At 38.8% G+C, this 24,322-nt stretch overlaps 1 protein-coding gene across 4 annotated transcripts in view; it reads left to right on the top strand.

Annotated features, from left to right (window-relative positions):
- Positions 1-24,322, top strand: part of Thada (THADA armadillo repeat containing) — a 351,130-nt gene that overhangs the window by 33,086 nt on the left and 293,722 nt on the right. For 2 of the 4 annotated variants that reach the window (XM_070025487.1, XM_070025484.1), the window contains exons 2-15: positions 1,404-1,503; positions 1,800-1,894; positions 3,209-3,339; positions 3,830-3,978; positions 4,071-4,103; positions 4,339-4,387; positions 7,787-7,974; positions 10,291-10,385; positions 12,234-12,454; positions 14,014-14,705; positions 16,330-16,481; positions 17,871-18,026; positions 18,844-18,966; positions 23,019-23,142. In XM_070025487.1, the coding sequence (XP_069881588.1) occupies positions 1,428-1,503; positions 1,800-1,894; positions 3,209-3,339; positions 3,830-3,978; positions 4,071-4,103; positions 4,339-4,387; positions 7,787-7,974; positions 10,291-10,385; positions 12,234-12,454; positions 14,014-14,705; positions 16,330-16,481; positions 17,871-18,026; positions 18,844-18,966; positions 23,019-23,142 (2,284 nt within the window). In that variant the 5' untranslated portion in view covers positions 1,404-1,427. Of the gene's footprint in view, positions 1-777; positions 978-1,403; positions 1,504-1,799; positions 1,895-3,208; positions 3,340-3,829; positions 3,979-4,070; positions 4,104-4,338; positions 4,388-7,786; positions 7,975-10,290; positions 10,386-12,233; positions 12,455-14,013; positions 14,706-16,329; positions 16,482-17,870; positions 18,027-18,843; positions 18,967-23,018; positions 23,143-24,322 lie in introns of those variants that run through there. The other 2 variants (XM_070025486.1, XM_070025488.1) reach the window with 2 other exon arrangements.

Genomic DNA, 24,322 nt, shown 5'->3' with positions numbered 1-24,322 from the left:
TCATGGAGATGACCCAGTCTCCCTTAATCCGGCTTACTTTGTTTGTGGCTTTTAGTGGTCATGTTAGGTGGTTGGCTCCAATATTGAGCTATTTCAAGTCACATTTAACCTCCCTCAGGCTCTTCATCTGTATATATGTGTGTATATGTGCACACATGTGTGCTCACACTTCTGTGTGTATTTTGTTTCTAAGTTAAAGGTAGCATTTTTTTTTTTTGGGGTCCGGTCGTGGGCCTGAACTCTGAACCTGGGTGCTGTCCCTTGGCTCTTCAGCTCAAGGCTAGTGCTCTACCACTTGAGCCACAGCACCACTTCCGGCTTTTTTTTTTCTGGTTATGTGGTGCTGAGGAATCGAACTCAGGGCCTCATGCATGCAAGGCAAGCGCTCTACCAGTGAGCCACCTTCCCAGCCCCAAAGGTAGCATTTTACATTTCCTATTTCATCTTAGGAAACTATTTTGCTCATGATTCCAGTATATTGCTGATTTCCTCATCCAACATGTCCAGCCAGTTTTATGTCATATAATGTTTATATCTAAACACTGTTAAAATTGCTAACTTCATCAAGAAGAAAACCTGTGGCATTTCTCTAATGACTTTTTTTTTTTTGGGTCCGGTCGTGGGGCCTGTATTCTGGGCCTGGGCACTGTCCCTCAGCTCTTCAGCTCAAGGCTAGCGCTCTACCACTTGAGCCACAGCACCACTTCCAGCTTTTTTTCTTTTTGCTTATGTGGTGCTGAGGAATCGAACCCAGGGCCTCATGCGTGCAAGGATCTAGTGACTTCTTTCTAGCTGGCATAGGACTGATTGTCAATCTTTGAGTAGGGTTCTTTAGTCCATTATGAACCCAGTGATCTGCTAACTAAAACCAAACTCGCAAGGATCATATGTAAAAAAAATTTTTTTTCCCCCAAATAGTTTGCAGAAATCAAGAAACAATAGCATCTCTTGATCTGTCAGTCTAACAAGTCGCAAAGGTAAGTGTGACCCATTTTAGTTTGGGGAAAACTACTAGTCTCTTTAGTTTTTATTAAGATGAAGGCTTGTTGTATTTTAAAATACAGATACTGGGTCATAATAGTAAAAGTTCCTTTAGACAGTGATATACTCTTTTTGATATAGAAAATGGTTTTTCTCTTTTGAAGCTAAAATCCTTGGATCAGTGATTCTCAGTCTGGGCAGTTTAACTCTCTAGTGGAGTTATGATGGGAGATATTTTTTGCTTACCACACCTTAATGAGAGGAACACCTCAATAGTAGGTAGAGGCCAGACAGGCCTCTCTCACACTACAGCATAACACCCTTCAACAAAGAATTTTCCAGTCAAAAATAGTATTGAAAGTAGTATTGAAGCTGAGAAGCCCTTCAGTACACAATGCCTAAAACTCTTCTTTTTTTTCCAGTGACTCCTGTTCATTTTGTCTAAAATGGGTGTGAAGAAGAAGCGAGGCATGCAAGTTGCAGCATTTTCCATTCCTCATCAGGACTTTGAAACCTTGAGATGTAGGTGATTTCTGAAGTCATTTATTTGCTGTATTTCTTTTCTAGTTTGCAAGCAGAATGTTTTAATCTCTGGGACCCCATACCACATAAAGTTCACATTTTTTCCTATTTAATTTTTTTCTATGGTATTTACATTTAGCTTTGGATATGAGTTTCTTAAAATGTTACTTTCAGACTATGTTCTACTTGATTTTTGGGTATACAGCTTTAAAAAAATTATAGAATACATAATACGGGTAAGCTCATACTCATATGTTGTTCAGTCACTGAACTTTTTGTATATGTATGTTTCATAGCTTTTGCTGATGCAGAGGGGAAAAATCTAGCTTCTTTGCTGTTACAATGTGTCCAGCTCACTGATGGGGTGTCACAAATCCATTATGTTAAACAGGTAAAACTGAACTCTTATTTATGAATTTATCTTAAAGATTATCATGCTCTTAGGGATTTTTCTTTTTTTTTTTTTTTTTTTGTCAGTTGTGGGGCCTGAACTCTGGGCCTGGATTTTGTCCCTGAGCCCTTTGGCTCAAGGCTAGCGCTCTACCACTTGAGCCAAGCACCACTTCTGGCTTTTTCTGCTTATGTGATCTGAGGAATTGAACGCAGGGCCTCATGCATGCAAGGCAAGCACTCTACCACTGAGCCACCTTCCCAGCCTAATTATGGATTTTTTAAAAATGAGTAATTTTTTTGTTTCAATTATTTGATATCAACACAAAAGAATAGTTTTGTGTTCTTTTCTGTTCATTGTATAATGTTTTATTTAAAGCATCAATAAAAGCCATCTTTAGGCTTGGAGTTGGATGATTTTGTAGCCATAAATAGATAAGATATGAGGTGATTGTATATACCTTTTTATGGAGATAATTAAAAAAAACTTTTCAATTTGAATCTTCAAAACCTTTTGGCAGACTCATGCAAAAGTTAATTTAAAATATAAAGAGTATTTTTATTCATCTTTTTTTTTTTTTGTCAGTCGTGGGGCTTGAACTCTAGGCTTGGGCGCTGTCCCTCTGCTCTTCAGCTCAAAGCGAGTGCTCTACCGTTTGAGCCACAGTACCACTTCCGGTTTTCTAGTGGCTTATTGGAGATAAGAGTCTCATGGACTTTCCTGCCTGGCTGGCTTTGAACCGTGATCCTCAGATCTCAGCTTGAGGCCCTGGTTCGATTACTCAGCACCACATAAGCAAAAACAAAAAGCCAGAAGTGGCACTGTGCAAGTGGTGGAGTGCCAGCCTTGAGCTGAAGAGCTGAGGGACATCGCCCAGGTCCGGAGTTCAAGCCCCACAACTGGACCAAAAAAAAAAAAAAAAAAAGAATTGAATTAGGATCCTTAACAGTGCAGTATGGGAAACATTTCATAGAATAATTGATACTTGCCGGGTGCTGGTGGCTCATGCCTGTAATCCTAGCTACTCAGGAGGCTGAGATCTGAGGATCGCGGTTCAAAGCCGGCCCGGGCAGGAGAGACCGTGAGACTCCTATCTCCAATAAACCACCAGAAAACCGGAAGTGGCGCTGTAGCTCAAGTGGTAGAGCGCTCGCCTTGAGCTGAAGAGCTGAGGGACAGCGCCCAGGCCCAGAGTTCAAGCCCCCACGACCGACAAAAAAAAAAAAAGAATAATTGATACTTAAAAAGTATTTGTAACTTTTTTGCACTTGGGATTAGAAAAGATTGCTTTGATTTTTTTATTTTAAATTTTAGGTTGTGCCTCTACTGGAGAAGGTAGATAAAAATGGAGTGTGTGATCCCACTATTCAAGCTTGTTTGGATATTTTAGCAGGGATTTATTTTTCTTTGAGTCTGAAAAATCCCTTGAAGAAAGTATTAGCAAGGTAAGGGATTAAAGACATGAAGAGGGAGGGCTTGGGTATTATAAAAAGTTCTTTTCTCATTAAAAAAAAAACAAAACGAAGTATATCACTAAAAATTCTATTCATTCAGTCCCACTCTCCAGTTTCTCTTTCTCTCTCTCTTTTCGCCTTTTTCTCAGGTCATCGATTATATTTTTTTTAAAGAAGTAAGAAAAAGCAGTAGGCTTAGGTGCTAGAGGAATGGCTTAGATGTAGAGTACCTTCCTGGCAAATACAAGGCCCCAAGTTCAAACTCAATACCAGCTCTTTTCCCAAAAACGTATGGCTCCGAACCCCTCTCCTTTGATATCAGACTTTTGAATAGCTAGGATTCTAGGCATGAGCCACCAGTGCTTCATTTGTGTGAAATGGTTTGTTTGTATTTTGTTCCTATGTTTGTATGTTTATTCTTCCCCCACATACCCTGGTGGTGCATGGTTGTCAGAGTTTTTTGTATTTGTTTCTTTTCTAGCTCATTAAATGGCCTACCCGAATTTTTTCTAATGGAGGCTATACACAGTTTTACTAACCATCTTCAAGAAGAATTGAATACTGCTGATCTGTACTCTTATAGGAAAGTAATTGACAATATATCTTCCTGTATGGAGAATTTTAACTTGGGTAAGCCAGTATTTTTCTAGTACTTTTCCTGTTTTTACATGTCAATTTTGGTAAAACTCCTTACCAGTGTTAATTTTTTTCTTCCCCTATAGGTAGAGCAAGTGTTAATAATCTACTTAAGAATGGTAAGTCCTAAATATTCTGAGGTGTGAATACTTCTGTGAGTCATTTAGGATCTGGCTTCTTTAGTTTCTTGGTAATAGGAAAATGCTACAGATAACTGAAATGTATCATATTCCTTACTAAACTTATATTTTTCTGATATCCTTGTAGGTAACTGACCTAAAAATATTTTCTTGTGCTGAAGTTAAAACTCATAGTTCTAAGTCCTGGTTTGTCATTGTGTTCTTTTTCTTTCAGTGCTTCATTTTCTACAGAAGAGTTTGATTGACATCCTAGAGGAAAGTAGGCAAGTGCTACATGTTTGTATGTGGGCATGTGTGCACACTTGAAGTTGTGCATTGTCTCTCAACTAAAGACACTTTCAAAAAGGTCTTGGAGTGTGCTGTTTCTGTTCTTTTCCATTAATCTTAAAAGTGGTTATTTAAATGTATGTTTGAGGAGGTTTTAATATTTGATACTTGAAGATTGGATAAGTATGAGAATAAATGAGAAAGGAAAGAGCTTTCTTATTCATCTTTTGAGTATTCCTTTTTCATAATATCCTGTTCTGATTTCATCAGTGATGTTTCCTACATTATCTCTTAGAGAATATTAATGATAGCTGTCTTTTCTGTTAGTTTTAAAACTTTCAGCTTTCATGATCTCTATTTTTTCCCTACATTGCTTTTTTCTTTTTTTTTCTTTCTTTTTTTTTTTTTTTTTTTTTGGGTCCGGTTGTGGGGCCTGAACTCTGGGCCTGGGTGCTGTCTCTCAGCTCTTCAGCTCAAGGCTAGTGCTCTACCACTTGAGTCACAGCGCCACTTCCGGCTTTTTTCTTTTTTGCTTATGTGGTGCTGAGGAATCGAACCCAGGGCCTCAAGCATGCAAGGCATGCTCTACCACTGAGCCACCTTCCCAGCCCTACGTTGCTTTTTTTTCTATTGGTTGAGTTTGCTTATTTTATTTCCTGCTAGAAAGTTTCCCCAGAACCCCAGTGCTCTTTGACTGAGTATTAATATTTCAGAATAGAGTACTAAGAATTAATTTGAATCACTGTATATATGGATGGGTTGACTGCAGGTTTTATTCCAGGCTACCCTAGCTGGGCTATTTGTTAAAGTGGTTCTTTTTTGGCAGGGAGTGGTACTAGGGTTTGAACTGCTTGCCAAGTTGGCATTCTACCACTTGAGCACTCTGCCAGCGCCTCCTGTGGCGATTCTTTAAATCAATATTTTCAGTTTTTTTTTTTTTTTTCTCTCTCTTGGGGAGTGGATTCACCATGGAAGAACCATTTAATCATGTTCTGGTGGTTAAGTGGGGACAAAAAGCTGAGTTTGGCTTTTGACTGGGTTTTGAACTCAGGGCCAGAGCCTCATGCTTTCTAGCCAGACACTTTTACTACTTGAGTCATGCACCAGTCATTGAGTTTGGTTTTTTGGCATCTGATATATATATATATGTACACATATATATAAAAACTTAAAAAAATTTAACCTAATTCCCTTGTTAGCAATGTAGCATTACTGCTTTATCTGTATTATTTTAATTCCCTGCTGCATAATTGCTGATTTGTTTGTTTATAGACAGGATCTCACCATGTAGCCTGTTTGCCTTTGTCTTCCAAGTGCTAGAATTATGGGCTTGTGCAACCATCTGATTGACACTTGTTTTACATTTTCTAGTATAACCAGTCATCTGCTGGCTTAGAAGTATAATTCAGATTTCTTTTTCTTTTGAGGTAGACTGATAATCAGTCTTCTTGTTTTCAGCCATGTATTTGCCTCCGTGTTAAGGAATATTTAGTGCTACAAGCTTCTGAGCCTTTGTGGGGATACAAATTACAGAGCATCTGGGCTTATTCTCTGGTTTGGTATTTATCTTTCCTTCCTCATTCTGCTAAAGCAGTATCTACTTGCATTTCTTTCTTTCTCTCTTTTTTTTCTTTCTTTTTTTTCTTTCTCTCTCTCTCTCTCTCTCTCTCTCTCTCTCTCTCTCTCTCTCTATTTCTCTCTCTCTCTCTATCTTTTTTGTTGGTTGTGGGGCTTGAACTCTGGGCCTGGGTGCTGTCCCTGAGTTCCTCAGCTCAAGGCTAGACCTCTACCACTTGAGCCACAGCACCACTTCTGAGTGGTTTATTGGAAATAAGTCTATCATGGTTTTTCGTGCCTGGCCTGGCTTTGAACTGCGATCCTCAGATCTCAGCCTTCTGAGTAACTAGGGTTACAGGCCTGAGCCACCTGTACCGGACTTTCTACCTGCTTTTCAACTTGTGAAATATTGTTATTATCTTACTGCTTCTGCCTTTATGTAAATATGCCTGTTTGTCTTTTAAATCCTATAGTTGTTTGTTTTAGGAGGTTCTGTTTGCCATTTTTAACTTGACGTCTCATGCCTTACAAGGAACTTCTCTGGCTCCTATTAGACTCTTCTTCCTTGGCTCATCTCAGAAATTGAGAGTTCAGACCTTTCTCTTCTCTGTGTTCGATGTCATGTCATCCACTTCTTAGAAACCATCCATCATCTTTATATTTAGGAGTCTCAAAATTATCACCACAGTTTAGATTTATTTCACCTTGGTAGATTCCCATTGTCAGTTGTCTCTTGTACATTTTAGTATGGATATTTTACAGATGTCTCAAATTCAAGATGTCCAAAAAAAAAATTCCCTGTCTTTTTTTGGTCAGTTGTGGGGCTTGTACTCAGGACCTTGGCACTGTCATGGAGCTCTTTTGCCTCAGGGCTAGTGCTTTACCACATTGAGCCACCCTTCTACTTCTGGTTCTTTTGAGTGGGTAATTGTGGGTAAGATTCTCATAGGAACTTTACTGTCATGTCTAACTTCAAACTGCAATCCTCAGATCTCAGCTTCCTGAGCTAGGATTATAGCACCTGATTCCCTGTGTTTGTATCCCTATCCACAGCTCCTGGTAACTCCTTTCTACTTTCTGTCTCTTTGAAGTTATCTGTTTCAGGTACTTCATATAATTGGAACAATATATATTTGTCCTTTTGTATCATGTTTATTTCATTCATGTCTAGGATCCATTTATTTGGTATCATGTACTAGAATTTGATTCCTTTTTATGGTTCAGTATTCCATTGGATGGATATGTTAAATTTTGTTTATCTATTGTCTGTTCATAGTCATTTAAGCTTTCTTGTTTTTAACCTGTTAGTGATTGTGTATAATGCTGCCATAAGCATTGGTATACAAGTGCACATTTGAGTCTATGTTTTCAATATTTTTGTGGAGTTATACAAGAACAGAATAGCTGGATCATGTAGTTATCTGTTTAATGTTTCTGAGGAACAAGCTGAGGTGATTTTCCTGTCTTAGTTTGAATAGGATCACTTGCTTCTCTTCTGTTGAAGGGCAAGGGTAGAAGCTGGGTGACCAGCTCACCTTGGCTCAGGCCAAGATGGTAGCAGGGGACATGGTCTGATTCTAGGTGTGTTTTGATGGTAAAATCCCCAGGATTTTCTTATAGATGGGATGAAGAAGACAAGAGGCAACAATGATTGTACTGTTGTAGATAGAGATCCTAGAAGGTGTTGCAGGTTTGGAGTTGCGGATAAATTAATATACTTCGAGATTTTAAAGAGATTGAGTAAGAGTTAGAAGAATGTGTTCACTTTAGAGGGGGGTGGTAATAGTGACATTTGTACTTCAATTTCCTTTTATAATAATGTCCTTTCTTCTTTGTAGAAAGTTTGCTGGAAATCATATTGTACAAACTCAGTTGATGAATGACTTGTTAGTAGGCATTAGAGTTTCAATGGTACTAGTACAGAAAGTACAAACTTTCCAGGGAAACCTTTGGAAGACTTCCAGTTCTCTCATCTGGCAAAGTATGTGTGGTTTGCTGAGTATTTTCACCAAGTTTTTATGTGATGGTAAGTGTGACAACATACAAATGATAATTATAACTGTTGATCAGCTTTCTCTAATGGTTTAATGTGTATTTAACTAAGGTACATTTGAAATATATTTAACAGAGATATGGACCTTCTCCCCTAACTTCTCCCAGTAGTGAATAGTCTTGGATTGTATGTTTTTGTTGTTGTTGTTTGTTGTGGGGCTTGAACTGAGGGCCTGGGAATTGTCCCTGGGTTTTTTCACTCAAGGCTAGAATTCTACCACTTAAAGCCACAGTGCTTCTTCTGGTTTTCTGGCAGTTAATTGGAGATAAGAGTCTCACGGACTTTCCTGCTTGGGCTGGCTTTGAACTGCAATCAACACATCTTAGGCTCTTGAGTAGCTAGGAATCCAAGTGTCAGCTACTGATGTCCATTCTTGGATTGTATTTTTAATACTTTTTTTTTTCTTTCAAATGTAAGGGATAATGTTGAGGGACTTTACTAAGCATGTGTGTATTTGTTCAAAGAAGAAAACCCAGCCATCTCTGTTGAAAAGCTACAGATGTTAAGTAATAGGAGAGGATTGTTTAGAAGGAATCTCCAAGTTTAGAAAGACAGTCTAGAAGGATTAGTGTAACCCATACATACATTTCTCCTTAGCAGCAAGTATTATCTTCAAATAATGGCAATAATTATGATTTTGAAGCTGGTCAATATTTCTTCTTCTCTCTCATAAGTTGCTTTTGTCTGTATAAATTGAACCACTGGGAAACCGAACAGATGAGAAGAAATGTCTTTTTATATGAATATTTTAATTAATAAAATGAAATTAAATGATCGAATATCATCATTTTGTAACTCCCAATGATAGGATGTAGGCAGCTTAAAGCACTGACAATTGCTAACATTACAGAGAGAAAGCTAGAAATGTACCTTTTAGTGTCTTGCTGTTGGTACTCTTCAACTTTTCAAAGCAATCATGTCTCTAGATTAGCTGCTAATTATAGAGGGTAGAGGAATTTGTTGAGTTATATCATGAACCAGGAGCACATCATACATCCAGATTGAGGAAACTCTGTAGGTTAAATAGAGTCCTTCAGCAGAGTTTTAAATTAACACCGATGTAGCTTCTTTACATAGGCTTTGAAACTTCTTGAAGAAAAGTATGAGCCCAGCACCTTGTAATCCTAGCTACTAAGGAGGCTAAAATCAGAGAATTTGGGTTCAAAGCCAGCCTAGGCAGTAAAGTCCATGAGACTCTTTTCTTTTCTTTTCTTTTTTTTTTTTGGGTCTGGTCGTGGGGCCTGAACTCTGGGCCTGGGCGCTGTTCCTCAGTTCTTCAGCTCAAGGCTAGCGCTCTACCACTTGAGCCACAGCGCCACTTCTGGCTTTTTTCTTTTTTCTTATGTGGTACTGAGGAATCGAACCCAGGGCCTCACATATGCAAGGCAAGCACTCTACCACTGAGCCACCTTCCCAGCCCAAGACTCTTTATCTCTAATTAACCACCAAAAAGCTGGAAGTGGAGCTGTGGCTCAAGTGATAGAGCACTATCCTTGAGCAAAAGAAGTCAGAGTTCAAGTCCCAGGAGCAGAACACACGCACACGCACGCACGCGCGCGCACGCACACACACACACACACACACACACACACACACACACACAGAAATAAAAGTTTGAATAAAAAGAAAAGGTTGGGATAAAGAGCCATTGTTGAGGGAGTGGGGAGGCAGTAGATGATGTCCAGAGAGTGTTATTGGAAGAGAAAGGAAGTTACCTCCTGGTATTTATGGGCTGGGCTTAAAGGCCCTTGTGTCCATTGTTCTTTTAACCTTTAACAGCTTCTTGTCAGATAGGAGTTTGTTTTATAGAAAAGAAAGCTGAGGCAGGGCGCTTAGTGGCTCACGCCTGTAATCCTAGCTACTCAGGAGGCTGAGATCTGAGGGTCACGGTTCAAAGCCAGCCCGGGCAGGAAAGTCCATGAAACTCTTTATCTCCAATAAAACACTAGAAAACCGGAAGTGGCACAGTGGTTCAAGCGGTAGAGTGCTCGCCTTGAGCTGAAGAGCTGAGGGATAGTACCCAAGCCCAGAGTTCAGGTCCCACGCCACCTTGAGCTGAAGAGCTGAGGGATAGCACCCAAACCCAGAGTTCAAGCCCCAGGACTGATAAAAAGAAAAAGGAAAGCTGAGTTCATGGGAGATTAAATAATTTGTCTAGAACCTAATCACCTAGGAACTGGTCAAGTAGAAACTGTACCTGGGGCTGTCTGACCCCACAACATCTGCTCTTTTCTCTGTACCAGAGTATCTATGCTGTTAAACTTGTTCTCTGATTTTTTTGCCAAACAGATGACCTGTTACAGACTATTCAGAGTACATCTGGATTAGCTGTTATTCTTTTTATTAAGACTATGCTTCATCCATCTGAAAAGATTTCTGAATTGGTAAGTATCTCCTTTTAAGAACTGTACTTTGTGGATTACTAAACATATGCTTAGCATATTTTTTATTTTTATTTTTTTCTTTATTGAGATTAAGTGATTTTATAAATTTCACAGTATTGTAGGATGGTGATAATTAGCTAAAGTCACAAACAAATTTTAACCTTTACAAGGCATTATCATGATCTATAAACTTTGATACCCCAGCTATTTTTTTTCCAAATTGGGTGATATGCATTTCTTTCCTTTTGCTTAGTATAAGCTGTTCCTTCTTTCTCTCTCATTACCTCCCACCCATCACTGCTCTTGAATTGTTTAGTTCACTTTTATCAATGTCCAGTGCAAGCTGATGGGCCTCTCTTTTGTATTTTTCACCTGTTTCCCTCTGAGTCTGTGTCCTCCTCCTAGCTTCCCTCAGATGTGCACATGTATATGCCATATGTGAGGGCTTAGCATATTTTTAAAGTATTTATTATAGGCCATCCTTCAGGTACTTGGGGCTCACACCTATAGTCTTAGCTATTCAGGAGACTAAGATAGAAGAATTGAGATTCAGAGCCTGCCCTGGAAGACAAATCCAAGAGATGCTAATCTCCACTTAACCAGCAAAAAGCCAGAAGTAGATGTATAATTCAAGTGGAAGAGTGCCAGTCATGAGCAAAACAAGCTAGGGGGGAGTGGATTGGCTTTGAGTTCAGGTACCCAGTACTGGCTTCAGAAAAAAAAAAGAGGGGGAGAATTGATAGAAAGTGGGGCAGTAGTAGTTTCCACCTGTAATCATAACTATTCAGGAGACTAAAAACTAAGAATTGAGGTCTGTAGCCAGCCTGAGCAGAAAATTTCTGAGAATCTTTTTTTTCTGTTTGTTGGTTGTGGGGCTTAAACTCTGGGCCTGGGTGCTGTCCCTGTGCTCTTCAGTTCAAGGCGAGTGCTGTATCTCTTGAGCCACAGTGCCACTTCTGGTTTTCAAGTGGTCTATTGGCAATCAGAGTCTCATGGACTTTTCTGTCTGGGCTGACTTTGAACCGTGATCCTCAGATCTCAGCCTCCTGAGTAGCTAGGATTACAGGTCTGAGTGACTGGTGCCTGACTTCTGAGAATCTTATATTCAGTTAGTCAGCAAAATACTGGAAGTGGAAATGTGACTCAAGTGGTAGAGCACCAGCTTGAGCAGAAAAAGCCAAGTGAGTAAGAGTGCGAGGCCCTGAGTTCAACCCCTGGTACCAGCACCAAAGGAAAAAAGTTATATACAAATTATATACCTTAGACAATAAGCATGTTTGTTTCGGTCAGTGTTTTAGCAAACTTATTCCACATGAAAAATACAAATTGGTAATATGAATGACAGTATTTGTATTTACTGATAGCACTTTTTTTTTGTTTTTTGTTTTCATTTGAGATAGTTATCTTCACACAGCATACAGGTGTTTCAATTTAACATGTCCATTTGTGTGTATAATGCATCTGATAGCACTTTCTTGCTGTATTATCTAGAAATTTATTTTGACCTTTTACATAACCTTATGCAAAATATATGTACTCCAGCCAATGAAATTACATAAAGTCATTATTACTGAATAAAATTAAAGTTTAATTTCTTCAGTCACTTCTAACAATGTTAAGCTGGCCCACCTACAGGGGGCGACATGTGCTATGCCAGGAATTTCCAGAAAAGGATTCATATGCTTAAGATTTTTTTTTTAATAGTAGTATAATACTTTTAAAGTTGATGGCTACTTTATCATTAGTTTTCCTGGAATGCTTTGAGAGAAATAAGATTTTAGATTTGTATTTTGAGGTACCTTGTGAAAAGTTTTGAATACATTATAGGAGCTCTGTTCTATTTTCCAGATTAGCTGTTTGCTTCTCCATTCAGTAGACTACACCTGCGTCCCCGAGTGGTTCACAAGCAGCTGCGGGAACCTTTGTAGTGCCCACATCCCTAGGCCAGCTCTCTTATTCTTGTGCCAGGGGACACTGGCCATGTTGGACTGGCAGGATGGGAACGTGGGTTTCAGTGGGGAGACCCTGCTCTTGGATACTATACATGTTCTGTTCACCTTGAGTTCACAGTGAGTTTCGATTTTGCTGCCTGACATTTTTGTTTTCCTGAAAGGCATTTTAAAGATGCAAATGAGCCAGTATACTTAGTAATTTAATGAAAAATGTAGATTGATCTTAAAAGTGATACATGTATGCTGAATGCTGGTGGCTCAGGCACGTAATCCTAGCTACCAAGGAGACTGAGATCTAAGGATCATGGTACAAAGCCAGCCCGGACAGGAAAGTCCATAAGACTCTTCATTCCCAGAACTACTAAGAAGTTGAAAGTAGAACTGTGGCTCAAGTGGTAGAGCACTTGCCTTGAGCAAAAAAAGTACAGGGACAGTGCCTAGGCTCTGAGTTCAAGCCCCAGCATCTGCGAAAAAAGTAAAAATGAAAACAAATATGGAATGAAACAAATGAAAGAAAGACATAATTGGTGTAGGCTAACTTGTAATGAACACTTGTAAAATTAATTTTAGTCTTTATGAGATCTCTTAAGACTTTTTATCTAGTCTGGCTTCAAACCAGATTCCTTCTTATTTCTGTCTTTGAAGTAGCTAGGATTGTAACTATAGCCATTGTGTCTAGTTCAGCTTGTTTTTTTTTTTTTTTTTTTTTTGGTCTAGTCATGGGGCCTGAACTCTGGGCCTGGGCGCTGTCCCTCAGCTCTTCAGCTCAAGGCTAGTAGTGCTCTACCACTTGAGCCACAGCGCCACTTCTGGCTTTTTTCTTTTTTCTTGTGTGGTGCTGAGGAATCGAACCCAGGGCCTCAGGCATGCCAGGTAAGCGCTATACCACTGAGCCACCTTCCCAGCCCTAGTTCAGCTTGTTTTTTGAGAGTGTTTCTAACTTTTTTTTTTGCTTGATCTGACATTGAACTGCAGTCATCCTGTTTGCTTCCTGGATAGAGGCAGAGGCATGTGCTACTAGGTCTTGCCTACAATTTTGGGGGGCTGGACATGGGTGGTTCACAAATGTAATTCCAGATATCCAGGAGATGTAGACCAGAAGTTTTAGGGTTTAAGGTTAGCCAAGGTAAAAATTACTGAGACTCCATTGCAACATAAAAGCTGGGAATGGTGGCTCAAACCTGTAATCTGTTATTTTGGAGGCGTAAGTAAGTAGGATTGTGGTCTGAAGCTGGCTCTAGTCAAAGCACAAGACTATTTGAAAAATAAAGCAAAAAAGTGTTGAAGAGGGGCTGGGAAGGTGGCTCAGTGGTAGAGTGCTTGCCTTGCATGCCTGAGGCCCTGGTTTGATTCCTCAGCACCACATAAGCAGAAAAGGCCAGAAGTGACTCTGTGGATCAAGTGGTAGAGCACTAGTCTTGAGCTGAAAAGCGCAGGAACAGTGCCCAGGCCCCATGACTGACAAAAAAAAAGGAAAAGAAAAAGGTTGAGGAATGTGGCTCAGGTAGTTGAATAACTGCCTAGCAAGCATGGAGACCTGAATTCAAGCCCCAATATCACCCCAAAATGTATACTTTCTGTTTATTTTTTAAAAAATGTTAATGTCTGATTGCAAAATGAAATTTCTTTTACTGGTCACATTATAATAATATGTATCATGATTCATTTTTCTTCAGGATTAAAGAGGCAACACTAGAAATGTTCCTGTCTAGAATCTTAGCATCTTGGACTAATACAGCTATTCATGTCCTTGAATCAAGTTCCCCAAGCCTGAAGGACAGACTGAAAGGGAATTCGAACATAGTTGAAAGACTTTTGGAATATGTCTATACTCACTGGGAACATCCATTAGATGCTCTGCGACACCAAACCAAAATCATATTCAGAAATATTCTGCAAATGCACCAGCTAACTATGGAAGGAGCAGATTTGGTTGCTGATCCTTTCTTTTTGGAATTGACTAAGAATCTTCTGAGATTGGAATGGCAAATTAAAGGAAAGTATGCATGCCTTGGCTGCTTGGTAGAATGCATAGGAATTGAGCATATACTGGCAACAGATAAAACTATTCCATCTCAAATCTTAGAAGTGATGGGTGACCAGTCACTGGTACCATATGCAAGTGACCTTTTGGAAACCATGTTTAAAAATCACAAGAGTCATTTGAAATCCCAGACTGTCGACAGTACTTGGATAGACCAGTGGCATGAAACTTGGGTTTCTCCTCTTCTTCATATACTTTGTGAAGGAAATCTGGATCAAAAATCTTATGTGATTGATTATTATTTGCCCAAATTATTGAATTACAGCCCTGAAAGCTTAAGGTACATGGTAAAGATTCTTCAGACATCTATTGATGCTAAAACTGGTAAGAAAAAATAATTTTTGTTTTCATTAATTTCTATTTATGATGTAGTTATATAGGCAGATGTTAAATCATATTGAATTTATCATTATTTCCACTTCTATAAATAGTAAAGGAAGATACTAGTGATAACTGTTTCAGTTTGAAGCAAATGTTCCTGTATATAGCTGAATGGAATCTTTGGCTGAAGTTGTTTCTCCAAGGCAAGAAAGGTTTCCTTTATTACAAAGTTTTAATTTGTGTTTGTTCTCAACCTAGAGTAAAAAATATGTGTTTTACTTAATTGTTTATTCAAGTAATTGAGGCCTTAATTAAAACAGTTTTTGGCTAGTTTAAAAACAGGTAACTTTGTGTCTTTTGGCTAAAGACAAAATGGGAAGTACAACCTAAAGTGACAGCTATCTGCCTCCTTTAGAATAGGGAAAGAAGTGCCCTTCAGTAACTTACACAGAATGGAAGGGCATATGTAAGTCTGGAGGATGATTAAGAACCTTGTCTGGCAAGAGGGAAATTATTTTTATGTGCTGGTCCTTGGACTTCAACTCGGCCTGGGCGCTGTCTCTGAGCTTTTTAGCTTAAGGCTAATGGCACTTGAGCCACAGCTTTTTGGTGGAGCCACAGCTTTTTGGTGGTTAATTAGAGTTAAGTCTCATGGACTTTCCTTTCCTGCTTGGCTATCTTCAGACTGTGATCCGCATATCTCAGCCTCCTCAGTAGCTAGTATTACATGTATGAGCCACGAGTGCCTGGCTTTCTAATATTTTAAAATAACTCTTAAGGAATCACTGGATTAAAATATAATTCAGCAATGAATATATAAATGAGGAATCTGGCTATGTAAATCAGTCTATTCTGCTTAATACAGCAAGAATATGGAATCTACATATCTTGCACTATTAAGAAATACTTTCAACAAACATATTAAAAACCTTCAAAGAGTATCCATAAAGTAACAGGAAAATTTCATTTTTGTACCTAAAAAATAATAAATTATTTAAGTTACTTCAAACAGTTGTTCTTACCTTCAGGTTTCATGAATCTGTTCTGAAGTAAGGTTGTCTAGTTGTATGGCAGTGTGCCCTGGGAGCCAGAGCTCCCCTTTCCCTTACTGATTGTTGTAGTCCTCGTTCTTGAAACCAACAGGTCATTTTGACCTCCTTTCATCTTTATTAATGAGAACAGTAACTCCAAAATATGCAGAGAAGCTCATTGTTTATTTTTAGAGAATCATCAGTCTTTGGTTGCTGAATTTTTCCTGTTCTCTACGTGAAAGTATTTTACTTTTTGTACAATTGTTTGTAATATTCCTCCATTTTTAAAAAATTTTTCTGATTCACTTCCCTGGTACATTTTCTAAGTGTCAAAGAAAAAGTAAAAAATACTAGCACATAATTTGACATTTTATGTTAGTAAGATAATTATGCTTCTCTGAATTTATTTACACAAGAACAATTCAATTTCAATAATGATTATTTTAGAATAGGAACTTTTGTGTTAAAATTTAGTGTGATTTTTATTTCACAGAATGTGGTGTTAATTGGAAACATAAAAATTGTAGTCTTTCTTAGCATAGTAACAATCTTTGGTATTACACTTTTGGGATAAGAACCACCTTTTCCATCCTTAGAGTCTTGTGATAGCAGGGGAGCTCTAGGAGCTTTGATGGCATGTTTACGGACAGCGAGAGCTCATGGACATCTTCAGTCTGCACCTGATGTCTGGGAGAACCTTGTATCCAGTGCAAGAATAAAACAAGGCCTAATTCATCAACATTGCCAAGTAAGGAGACAAAACCACTGGGGTTTGTACATACAGTAGGTCCCTTACTCTTCGATTCCTTTAGCTATGCAATGTGAAGGTCCCCAACTTATGCCTAGCACTTCTCTGGGGAGTCCAGGAAGAGGATGGAGAGAAAGTGAAAAGTCATCTTTTTACTCAGTCTATGTAAAATGTAGTTGTGACAAGACAACTTGTATAAGGCACCTGGGAACTCTGTAAGGGGTCAACAGAGTTATCAGTAACATGGACATTGTCTGCAGAACGAAATGTTTTATCCATCTTTTGGAAATTGCTAATGCTAGGCTGTTGACTTCATTGGTTCTCAGTCAACAGTAGAATAAAATCATTCAACCAGAACTGTACCTTCATCAGAGAAGTGGTGTTTATGGGAACAGAAGCTTTGCAGAGTAGGATCTAAAAAAGAAGCTACATGGCTGGGCACCAGTGGCTCATACATGTAGTCCTAGCTACTCAGGATGCTGAGATCTGAGGATCACAATTCAAATCCAGCCTGGGCAGGAAAGTCCGTGAGATTGGAAGTGGTACTGTGACTTACGTGGCAGAGCACTGGCCTTGAGCTGAAGAACTCAGGGACTGTGAGTGCCCAGGCCCAGAGTTCAAGTCCCACGACTGACAAAAAAAAGAAAAAGAGGGCTGGGAAGGTGGCTCAGTGGTAGAGCGCTTGCCTTGCATGCCTGAGGCCCTGGGTTTGATTCCTCAGCATCACATAAGCAAAAAGAAAAAAGCCAGAAGTGGCGCTGTGGCCCAAGTAGTAGAGCACTAGCCTTGAGCTGAAGAGCTGAGGGTCAGCACCCAGGCCCAGAGTTCAGGCCCCACGACCGGACCAAAAAAAAAAAAAAAAGTCATGAGACCAGTTAGAAATTCAGGGAAGTGGGCTGGGAAGGTGGCTCAGTGGTAGAGTGCTTGCCTTGCATGCCTGAGGCTCTGGGTTCGATTCCTCAGCACCACATAAGCAAAAAGAAAAAAGCCAGAAGTGGCGCTGTGGCTCAAGTGGTAGAGCACTAGCCTTGAGCTGAGGAGCTCAAAAAAAAAAAAAAAAAAGAAATTCAGGGAAGTAATCTGAGAGTGATTTGAAGAGGTCCTGAGGTGGAGTCCCCAGTAGGAAGAGATAAAGAATTGAAGTTGAGTGTTACTATGAAATAATTTAAGGTTGTTGATTTTTATAACACTCCCAATTTATAAGTTTAATATGATAATTTGATAAGACATAGTAGCAGGATATTTTGACTAGGAAACTTATGGAGGTATATGGGTGAACAATTTACTTTTTTCCTTTGCTATTCTGTGTAAACAATTAGACATTTCAAGTAGTTTAGGCTTTGCTTATTCATTTGGAAGATTAACACTTTGTTGTTTGATGTATTTTAGGTCCGAATAGATACATTAGGTTTGCTTTGTGAAAGTAATCGAAGCACAGAGATTGTTTCCACAGAAGAAATGCAGTGGATTCAATTCTTTCTCACATATAATCTCAACAGCCAGTCTCCAGGAGTGCGGCAACAGATTTGTTCTCTTCTCAAGAAGGTAGAATTTTGGTCCTAAAACACTGGAAATATTGAATTTCTCTTTGCAACTTAGTTTGCTCTGGAAATCATTTTGAAAGAGTCTAGATTTTGGGAAGTTGTAAGAACATCATGGCATTTGGCTGCTACCTTTCTTCATGACCATTTTGTGCTCTGCTCTGCGTTTTCTGCCTGTAGGACTAAAATCCAGATTGAAATTCCTTTATGTTGAAAAATTAAAAAATCTCTTAGGGCCAGATGCTGGTGGATAGCTATTTAGGAAGCTGAACTATGAGGATCATGGTTTGAAGCCAACCCAGGCAGGTTGAGTGGTGACTCAAGTGGCAGAAAGCTAACCTTGAGCACAAAAGCTTAGGGTTGACACCTAGGCCTAGAGCTCAAGCCACCGAACCAGAAAAAAAAAAATCTCATCAGAGTCATGGGGTTATAAGATAGTTATACGAAAGCTTTGGTAATAGAGGAAGGATGCTCTTACATTTTTAAAGTTTATATAGTCATTTTTGAATAATTCAATTTGAATTAATTATGCAATACATCTGAGCTGCAAAAATGTAGACTATAGAAATGAGTACATTATCTTTAACTCCAGGCCAACATAAAGGAAATGGAAGAGCTGTGGCTTAATGACTGTATTCTTTTGCCATATACTTCGTTTTTGGTTTTGAAAATGCAAATGTTAATTTTGCTGTCAAAGAGAAATATTGTAGATGTGAAGAGCTTCAAAACCATTGTTATCATTGCCTTAAATTTTCCCTTTCATGCTGACATTTGTGATTAGTATGTGGTTCATATATTTTCTGTTTTTCTTTGTCTTATAGTTGTTTTGTAGGATACAGGAAAGTTCTCAAGTACTTTACAAATTGGAGCAAAGTAAATCCAAACTTGAACCAGAGAATGCATTAACCAAAGAACAACCCTCTGTTTCTTTGCAGCAATATAAGGTAGGTAATACATTTCTAGACATAATAGAGTATATTTGAACTCAGGGCCTTCGCTTGCTGGAAGTTGCTCTCCTATTTGAGACATTTTCCCAGCCACCTAGACTTTCAGATTTAAGAAAGCTGAAACTGTGAGTAATCATTGGAGGGAAACAAATAAAAATCTCATGTTTTTCTTCAAACTGAGTGTTAACATAATCCTTCTACTGCTTTTGTCTCCCACTTGAGATAGCCTGAGTCATGAATTTGACTGTACTTGACTGTTATGACATTAATGGGCCAATCTCAGTAACAGTTGGATCAGGTGATTTTAGTGCTTTAACAGGTAGGCAGTTGTCAGCTCTGCATACCTCTTGACTGGTTAGAAAGCTCTACTCTGGTTTGACCTACTTTCTCTTTACCCTGACATGACCTGTAATGCTCTGTCATTCATAGTTAAACTATGGAAGGAAGTTTGTGTCTCTCTAATTAGAATGAGCTTTAAGAATAGAGCTGAAATTGCCTGCTAGTGGCTCACACCTGTAATCCTAGCTACATAGGAGGCTGAGATCTAAGGATCATGGTTCAAAGCCAGTCCGGGCAGGAAAGTCTGTCAGACTCTTGTGGCTCAAAGTGGTAGAGCATTGGCCGTGTGCAAAAGAGCTCAGGGATAGTGCCCAAGACCTGAGTTCAAGCCCCATGACAGACCAAAAAAAAAAAAAAAAAAAATAGAGCTGAGATCTAGGATACTGTATAAATGGGATAGGTATAGCCACTGCAATCTGGACTATGGCAACCTTCAATTTCAGGACAACAAAATGAGCTTTTCACTTGTTTCTTAACCAAATCTAGCTGACCTCTTTTTTTTCCCCTAAAGCCAAGTTGGAGGCAGACTCATCTGTTTAGAGAAATAAATATAACAATGTGCATTTTGAACTATGCATTTGAACTACCTACTCTTCACTTTAAAAGGTTAAAAAAAAATTTGTTTAACAAAGACTTTGTCTATACAAAGGCTGAAATTAGCTTCATCTTCTAAAAATTCTGACAGTGAAGATTAGAAGGTCATGGCCTGACCTTTAAGAACCCAGTCTCAATTTTACCATGTACTAATTGGCTGACTCAAGTCTCTTCCACTGTAAGTGGCATTAGTAACTTCTCTCAGAAGGCTGGTATTGAAGATTTAATGAGAAAGGTCTTTGTAAACTGTAAATCACTCTAAAAAGTCTCACTGGAAGTCATTAAAAATGACTTAGAGTATGTATGGAACCCCTGTTGTGTGTTTCAGTCTCTTTTAGATCATTGCTAGGTTTAGAAAAATGCCTTTTTCCCTTCTTTTGCAAGGAGGAAAGTGACTTTTGTGTAGTCTCAGTAAAGTACTTACAAAAAACCCTCTATTTTTGTGGATCAAGAACCTGGATTATCATGAATGTAATTGTGGATATACAGTTTTTTTTTTTTTCCCCTTGAGACAGGGTCTGATTATATAGCCTACTTGGCTTTAAACTCACCATCTTTCTGCTCCTGCTTCTGAGTGCTGGAATTATATTTGGGAGCCACCAGACCTAACTGAATATGCGGTTTTGAACATTAATCCTTAGAGACTTTGAGTCTTGTGACTATGAGCCTTTCTCCTAAGTGGTAGTAACCTGTAGCTCTTGGAGGCTGTGAGGTTAGCCCTGAGTTGTCATTATCCTCTTGGTAGCAGGTAGACTGAAGGCCCAGTGCCAATTAACACACCAAGTGCTAGGGAGAATAGGAGATTCGTTGAAAAAGATGTCTCCTTGACTAGTAGAGATGATTTCATATCTAAATAACCTATATTAATAATGAGATGACTTAAGCTTATAAAATACTGTACATCCAAATTCTCATTTAATTTTTAACCAGGCTGAGGGGTTAATACTCTTTTTTTTTGGTCCAGTCGTGGGGCCTGAACTCTGGGCCTGGGTGCTGTCCCTCAGCTCTTCAGCTCAAGGCTAGCACTCTACCACTTGAGCCACAGTGCCACTTCCGGCTTTTTTCTTATGTGGTGCTGAGGAATCGAACCCAGGGCCTCGAGCATGCAAGGCAAGTGCTGTACCACATTTGTGTGTGTGCTGGGACTTGAATTCAGGGCGTGAGCACTGTCCCTGAGCTTTTTACCTCAGGGTACTCTACCACTTAAGTCACATCTCCACTTCTGTTTTTGTTTGTTTGTTTGTTTTTTGTAGTTAACTTCCTGCCTGGACTGGCTTTGAACCTTGGTCCTCAGATATCAGCCACTTGAGTTGTGAACTTGACAGGATAAGCATGCTTATTCTTATTTAGCATGTGAAAAACACCGAAGTTTAATGAAGTTCAGTGTGACTTCTCATGATCCCTCATCTAGGACCCAAATCCAGATCTGCTCTTAACTCCAATTTTTTTTTTTTGCACAAGGCTAAATTAAGTACAGGCTTGGAGGTCAGAAAGTCCAGGAAGAACTTGGGGAGTTCATTGGGTGCAACTGACATACAAGGTTCTTGGGAGAATGGAAGACTTGGGTAGTGGGAGTTGGGTAGTGAGTATTGAAGGTTAAATTGAGAATGAGTAGCAGTTAATAGTAAGCCAAGCTATTTGGAAGTGTCACTCAGAACAATTAAAGTGTCATAGGGACATACAAGTGTGTAGGAAACTGTGGTCCAGACTTAGGATCCTAATGCATAAATGTGTTCTTTCTATCTATTACAGTTTAATAGAAAGAAAAAAGAACTGTGTCAAAAAAATAAATTACAATTAGGATAATCCCTAAAGAGTAACCTTGTTATAATTTAATGGGAATGCTGAGTTCCAGCAGGATGTGTTTAGATTAACTAGGATGTTTTCTGAAATTCAGTGGAATTAGTAAACTCTTAGGACTTGTAAGAGCCTAAAGGATAAGGTTGCATGCCTAGCAGAAAAATGAATGCATTGATCTTGCATTCCTGTCTAATCACTTGGGACTTAGGCTGCACATACATTACTCATAGCTGAGCTGTAGCAGAATGTTTGAGAGTCACAGCTGTTTTTTGCAATTTTCCTCTTTATCTTAACACTGAAACTATTTAAGTAAACAAAGGAGACCTTATTTTTGACACAAATATTTTGATAAAATGTTAACATTTTAATAAAATAGTTCTAATTTAATAATTTTAGTGTTAATTTTAATAAAAGTTTTAATTTTCTATCATTTGCAGAATAGATTGGCAGAGAGAGAGTCCCAGGGGGGTAGGGAGAAAACAATAGAGTAATTGGATCTTTGTGAATTATGCTTAAACTTAGTTTGTACTGTCTGTTTCTTCAGTTTAAAACGTTCATACCTTTGATGCCTAAATGCTTTTGGCTAGAAATTCATTCAGTTCTGGCACAGATCAGGATCTAAACAGATCTTGTTTTTATCAAAAATATGCTTTGCTTTTCTGAGCAACAGTAGGAATTGTTCTGATTGTTGACTATACAAAGATAGGGTTTGTTAGGTTATATCTACCCTATGGCCATGGCTATTAATATGTTTTGTGTGGCTATAATAAAATACATGAGGCTAGATATTTTAAAAAGAGGAGATTTATGAGGAGAAGAAGTTGGTGGCTGGTAAAGTCCAAACACCATGGTACTGACCTCAGGTAAGGGCAGACCAGTGGGCACAGTGTAGAAAGAACACGTGGGAGTATAAGGAAGCAAGAGAGCAAGTCAGGAATGTTCAGCCTTGGCATTATATAACAACCCCTCCTTATAGGAACTGATATAATCCCATGATATCTGGCTCAATTCTGAGGAAGGCATTAATCCATTCATGAGGGTAAAGCCTCCATGACCCAGTTGCCTTCCAGTAGGCCTGCCTCTCAAAGGTTCCACACTTCAACACAGCCATATTGGAGACTAGGCTTGAAGCACATGAACCTTTGGAGGACAAACTGTATAAACTATAGCTGATATCATGATGAATAATCAAGAGAACTAAACACCTAGTGTTATTTATAAAAATCTTTACTCTTGTTATTAAAATTAGCGAAATACTGATTCTGGGTTAGCTTAATGTGGGTCACCTTAATTATATTTATTGTATATTTTTTTAGGATTTCATGTCATCTATTTGCAGCAGTCTTTTTGAAGCCCTCTTTCCTGGATCTTCTTATCCAACTAGATTTTCAGCTTTAACCATTTTAGGCTCAATAGCTGACGTTTTTCCTGTCTTAGAAGGTAAGCTTTCAGTAATCTTTGCGGAAGGTTTTCCCTCTTTGAAAATAGATGAAGTTAAAAACTTGCTTTACTTGAAGTTTCGGTTTCATATGTCCTTTCTTTAGATTCCTTATTATGTAGTTTTTACTTTTACATAACTAAATTTTCCAGTAAAGGATCAGGAAGAAGAGAAGCTGCTTTTCTCATCACTGATCACTGTTTGCCAACCATACTACACATTTCATGGATTTTAATTATTATGGGAAGAGTTCCTACTCTTAACTCCTTTTCTTTTTTTTTATTGTGAAAATACCGTACAGAGGGGTTACAATTACATGGGCAAGGTAATAAGTACATTTCTTATCAAGCATTGTTGCCTCCTCCTTTGTTTCCCCTTCCCATCCCTTCCCATCTCCACGCCCCCCCCAACTCCTTTTCTTAAAACTGTTTCTTGCTTTTCTTCATTTAGTTTAAAAGTAAAATCCTAATTGTCACCCGTATGTTGATTATTCTCAGTAAATCCTCCTTGTTATAGAGTAGTTTCCCTTCTATGCCCTCTGTTTTAACTTGGTTTTGGAACGACAATAAGTTGTCATTTCCAGGCATTCTGATTTAATGACATTCTTTGTCCTGAGGGTATGCAAAAGATAAGCATGTAAACTTAAGTTTTTGTTTTTGATTTTTGACAAGAAATGATTGTTTTTATTCCTGTACCACAGTATGTGTACTTTAATGTGGATTTCTTACTTATGCTTAGTGTTCCTTGACAATGGTCAAGCAGGAAAATATTCTCAGTTGCTTGTTAACAAAGAATAGCCTTGGGACCAAGGAGTTTTACACTTTTTCCTCTCTTTGGTACTGGGGATTTAACAAATCAGGACCTTGGGCTTGCTACACAAGTACTCTTATCACTTAAGCCATCCATATGCCTAGTCCTTTGTGTTTTTTTTTTTGGGTCCAGTCGTGGGGCCTGAACTCTGAGCTTGGGCGCTGTCCCTCAGCTCTTCAGCTCAAGGCTAGTGCTCTACCACTTTACCACTACTTGAGCCACAGAGCCACTTCTGGCTTTTTTCTTTTTGCTTATGTGGTGCTGAGGAATCGAACCCAGGGCCTCAGGCATGCAAGGCAAGCACTCTCTACCACTGAGCCACCTTCCCAGCCCCTCCTTTGTGGTTTTTTAGTTTGTGTTTTAGACCTTATT

The sequence above is a fragment of the Dipodomys merriami genome, unplaced genomic scaffold (genome assembly GCF_024711535.1).
Source record: "Dipodomys merriami isolate MVZ:Mamm:240054 unplaced genomic scaffold, mDipMer1.0.p SCAF_17, whole genome shotgun sequence".
In the NCBI taxonomy this organism is placed as follows: Eukaryota; Metazoa; Chordata; class Mammalia; order Rodentia; family Heteromyidae; genus Dipodomys; species Dipodomys merriami.
The sequence above is the reverse complement of the archived record's forward strand: the minus strand, read 5'-3'. Positions and strand labels throughout refer to the sequence as shown.